General features: G+C 44.5%; 1 protein-coding gene across 1 annotated transcript in view; it reads right to left on the reverse strand.

Annotated features, from left to right (window-relative positions):
- Positions 1-349: 349 nt before the first annotated feature.
- LOC121564738 (adhesion G protein-coupled receptor E5-like) overlaps positions 350-4,299 on the reverse strand; it is a 65,764-nt gene continuing 61,814 nt past the window's right edge. The window contains exons 17-21 of the mRNA XM_045227041.1: positions 2,945-3,040; positions 2,221-2,379; positions 851-1,022; positions 671-772; positions 350-563 (exon numbers count right to left, since the gene is read on the reverse strand). Coding sequence (XP_045082976.1) covers positions 465-563; positions 671-772; positions 851-1,022; positions 2,221-2,379; positions 2,945-3,040 — 628 coding nt within the window. The 3' untranslated portion in view covers positions 350-464. The remainder of the gene's footprint in view (positions 564-670; positions 773-850; positions 1,023-2,220; positions 2,380-2,944; positions 3,041-4,299) is intronic.

A 4,299-nucleotide genomic window follows, 5' to 3' on the forward strand; every position in this document is an offset into this window, starting at 1 on the left:
GCTTAGTGACCGAAATGTAAATGTAATGTTGGTGAAAATGGAACTACTGTGAAAAAGTTGCATCATTGTCACTTCCTACTCCCTCTTATCCTATTGGATGACGTAAAGAGAATATGGATTCCTATTGGATGACAAAGATCATATGGATTCCTATTGGATGACTTCTGATAACATAACGCTTGATAAGACAGTGGTTAACATCAAGTGTGGTATGACCAGTCGGGCTGCTACACTCTTAGAAAAAAGGGTTCCAAAAGGGTTCTTCGGCTGTCCCCACAGAAGCACCTTTTTGGTTTCAGGTAGAACCCTCAGTGGAAAGGGATCAAGATGGAACCCAAAAAGGTTCTACCTGGAACCAAAAAGGGTTCTTCAAAGGGTTCTCCTATGGGGACAGCCGAAGAACCCTTTTAGGTTCTAGATAGGGCACATTTGTACTAACCAGCCGGGCTAGTAGGGCACATTTTCTACTGACCAGGCCTGGAAAGGAGGGGGGAGTAAAGAGGTGCATTGTGGGGGATTGGTGATGTCATCATATCTGCGACTCCCTGGGCACTCCCTGACCCCTAGGACACACAATGGTACAAGGACAGAGGTTAACCTACTGAAAGTGGTCTCTCTCTCTCTCTGTTTGTGTTTGTGTGAGTGTGTGTGTGTGTGTGTGTGTGTGTACCTGGGAGTGGCTGGAGGAAGGATTGGTTGTGCTGAATTCTGAGTATCTCTTCTTCTGTGGTGTGCAGATACAGGACAGGAGCGTGCAATACTCCTCTCTCACCTGATGGGGGCAGCAAAGCACAGTGTTAAACACACACACACACACACACACACACACACACACACACACACACCTTACCGTTTTGTTCAGTAGGCAGTGCATGATGAACAGCAGAGCTCCCTGTAGAGAGTTGAGGATGGTGAAGAGATATGTCATGACCACTGTCCCCTCCTCTTGGAACTGGAACACTCCAAATATCCACATAGTACCCAACACACACAGCTGGGCCACTGCTGTCACTGTGAACACCCTGGAGAGAGAGAGGAGGGAGGAGGGAGGGAGGGGAGGAGGGGAGGGAGGAGGGGGAGGGGGAGGGAGGGAGGAGGGAGGGAGAGGGAGGAGGAGGAGGGAGGAGGGGAGGGGGAGGGGGGAGGAGGGGGAGGGGGAGGAGAGTGAGAGGGGGGCGAGGGAGGAGGGGGAAAGTGGGGGGGGGGGAGAGGAGGGGGAGGGGGGAGTGAGGGAGGAGGAGGAGGGAGGAGGGGGGAGGAGGAGGAGGGAGGGGTGAGGAGGAGAAGGAGGGAGGAGGGAGGGAGGTTTGGGAGGGGGAGGAGGGAGGAGGAGGAAGGGTGGGAGGGAGGGAGGGAGAGAGGAGGAAGGAGGGGAGGGAGGAGGGGAGGAGGGGTGGAGGAGGAAGGAGGAGGGGAGGAGGGAGGAGGGAGGAGGAAGGAGAGGAGGGAGGAGGGAGAGGAGGAGGAGGAGGTGAGGAGGGAGAGGGGAGGAGGGTGGAGGAGGAAGGAGCAGGAGGAGAAGGAGGGGAGGGAGGAGGAGGATAGGGTAGGAGGGGAGGAGGAGGATGGAGGAGGAGGGGAGAGAGGAGGGGAGAACAAGGGGAGAGATGAAGTGAGGGAAGACAAAGGGGGAGAAAGAGAGTTTTAGTTTTAGGAGGGAGGACAAGGGGAGGGAGGACAAGGGGAGGGAGGGAGGGAGGGAGGGAGGGAGGGAGGGAGGGAGAGAGGGAGGGAGGAGGGAGGGAGGGAGGGAGGAGGGAGAAATAGAGTTTTAGTGCTAAAAACTGAATTCCATTAATTCACTACATTTCTACATTCACCTATCTCTCCTTTCCTCTCTCTCTCCATCACTTTCTCTGCTCTCTTCCTCTCTCTCTTCTCTCTCTCTTCTCTCTCTCTCTCTCTCTCTCTCTCTCTCTCTCTCTCCCTCCATCCCTCTTTCTATCTCTCTGTCTCTCTCTCACATTCCCCCTCATTTCTCAATTCACTTCTTTCCATCCATCCCCTCTATCACTCCCTCACACACATTCTGTCCATTCATGTCAGAATTGCCTTCTCTACACCAGCATGGTACATCTACCAGTTGAGGATGTTTCATAACTTTTATCCTGATCTGTCTCTTTAACACACACACACACAAACACACACACACACACACACACACACACACACACACACACACACACACACACACACACACACACACACACACACCCTTACTTGATCTTGTGTAGGTTGGAGAGGTCAGGGTTGAGACTAGAGAACTTCTGGGCCAGCCTCCAGACAGTAATGAGGAAGAAGAAAGCGTTGAGGATGATGATGGTGCACACTGGGCCGAAGAAACTCCAGATTAATCCTCTCTCCAGAGACAACCAACAGCTGACAGAGACACACCGAGAGGATAACGTTAGATTTAGGTTATATACATGCTATATTTATTTTATGTTGTGTTAATTTTAAGTTAGGTTCAATTAAGGGTCTTTCTCTAGAGACAACCAACAGATGAAACACAGAGAGGATAACGTTAGAATAAGGTTAGATTAAAGTTGAATTAGGTTATCTGGTGTTATTTACATGTTATATTTATGTTTGATAAATCCTCTCTCCAGAGACAACCAACAGCTGACAGAGACGAAGTATATAAAAGTAGGATAACGTTAAAATAAGGTTGTCTGGTGTTATTTATATGGGATATGTGTTATGCAACAGGATAACGTTAAAATAAGGTTATCTGGTGTTATTTTTATGGGATATGTGTTATGCAACAGGATAACGTTAAAATAAGGTTATCTGGTGTTATTTATATGGGACATGACAGATTTGCTACACAGTCTCTTTTTCTTTCTTTCTTTCTCTCTCTCTCTCTCACACACACACACACACACACACACACAACACACACACACACACAGAGACTCAGACTCAGACTCAGACTCAGACCCACTGTTGTGTGGTACCGTATCCATCTGGGTAGGTGATAGCAGAGATGATGACTATAGCCAGTGGCAGTCCATATCCCACAGCATACAGGTACAGAGGTCTACAGTAAGAAGAAGAATCAAAGAGCTTCATAAAATACAGGTACAAAGGTTTACAGTAAGAAGAAGAATCAAAGAGCTTCATAAAATACAGGTACAAAGGTTTACAGTAAGAAGAAGAATCAAAGAGCTTCATAAAATACAGGTACAGAGGTTTACAGTAAGAAGGAGAATCAAAGAGCTTCATAAAATACAGGTACAGAGATCTACAGTAAGAGGAAGAATCAAAGAGCTTCATAAAATACAGGTACAAAGGTTTACAGTAAGAACAAGAATCAAAGAGCTTCATAAAATACAGGTACAGAGGTTTACAGTAAGAACAAGAATCAAAGAGCTTCATAAAATACAGGTACAGAGGTTTACAGTAAGAACAAGAATCAAAGAGCTTCATAAAATACAGGTACAGAGGTTTACAGTAAGAAGAAGAATCAAAGACCTTCATAAAATACAGGGACAGAGGTTTACAATAAGAAGAAGAATCAAAGAGCTTCGTAAAATACAGGTACAAAGGTTTACAGTAAGAAGAAGAATCAAAGAGCTTCATAAAATACAGGTACAGAGGTTTACAGTAAGAAGAAGAATCAAAGAGCTTCATAAAATACAGGTACAGAGATCTACAGTAAGAGGAAGAATCAAAGAGCTTCATAAAGTACAGGTACAAAGGTTTACAGTAAGAAGAAGAATAAAAGAGCTCATAAAATATAGGTACAGAGGTTTACAGTAAGAACAATAATCAAAGAGCTTCATAAAGTACAGGTACAAAGGTTTACAGTAAGAAGAAGAATCAAAGAGCTTCATAAAATACAGGGACAGAGGTTTACAGTAAGAACAAGAATCAAAGAGCTTCATAAAATACAGGTACAAAGGTTTACAGTAAGAAGAAGAATCAAAGAGCTTCATAAAATACAGGTACAGAGGTTTACAGTAAGAACAAGAATCAAAGAGCTTCATAAAATACAGGTACAAAGGTTTACAGTAAGAAGAAGAATCAAAGACCTTCATAAAATACAGGTACAGAGGTTTACAGTAAGAACAATAATCAAAGAGCTTCGTAAAATACAGGTACAGAGGTCTACAGTAAGAAGAAGAATCAAAGAGCTTCATAAAATAGCAGTTAAAAGAGAAGGTAACACACCAAGGTAGATACGAGCAACATAAAATAAAGTTGGAAGAAACATGTATAATGAAAATATATGACAGATTAGGAATATAAAACACATTTATAATTCAAATACACACATTATGTATTTAAATATATGAA

Source organism: Coregonus clupeaformis, chromosome 18 (assembly GCF_020615455.1).
Source record: "Coregonus clupeaformis isolate EN_2021a chromosome 18, ASM2061545v1, whole genome shotgun sequence".
NCBI classification, from domain to species: Eukaryota; Metazoa; Chordata; class Actinopteri; order Salmoniformes; family Salmonidae; genus Coregonus; species Coregonus clupeaformis.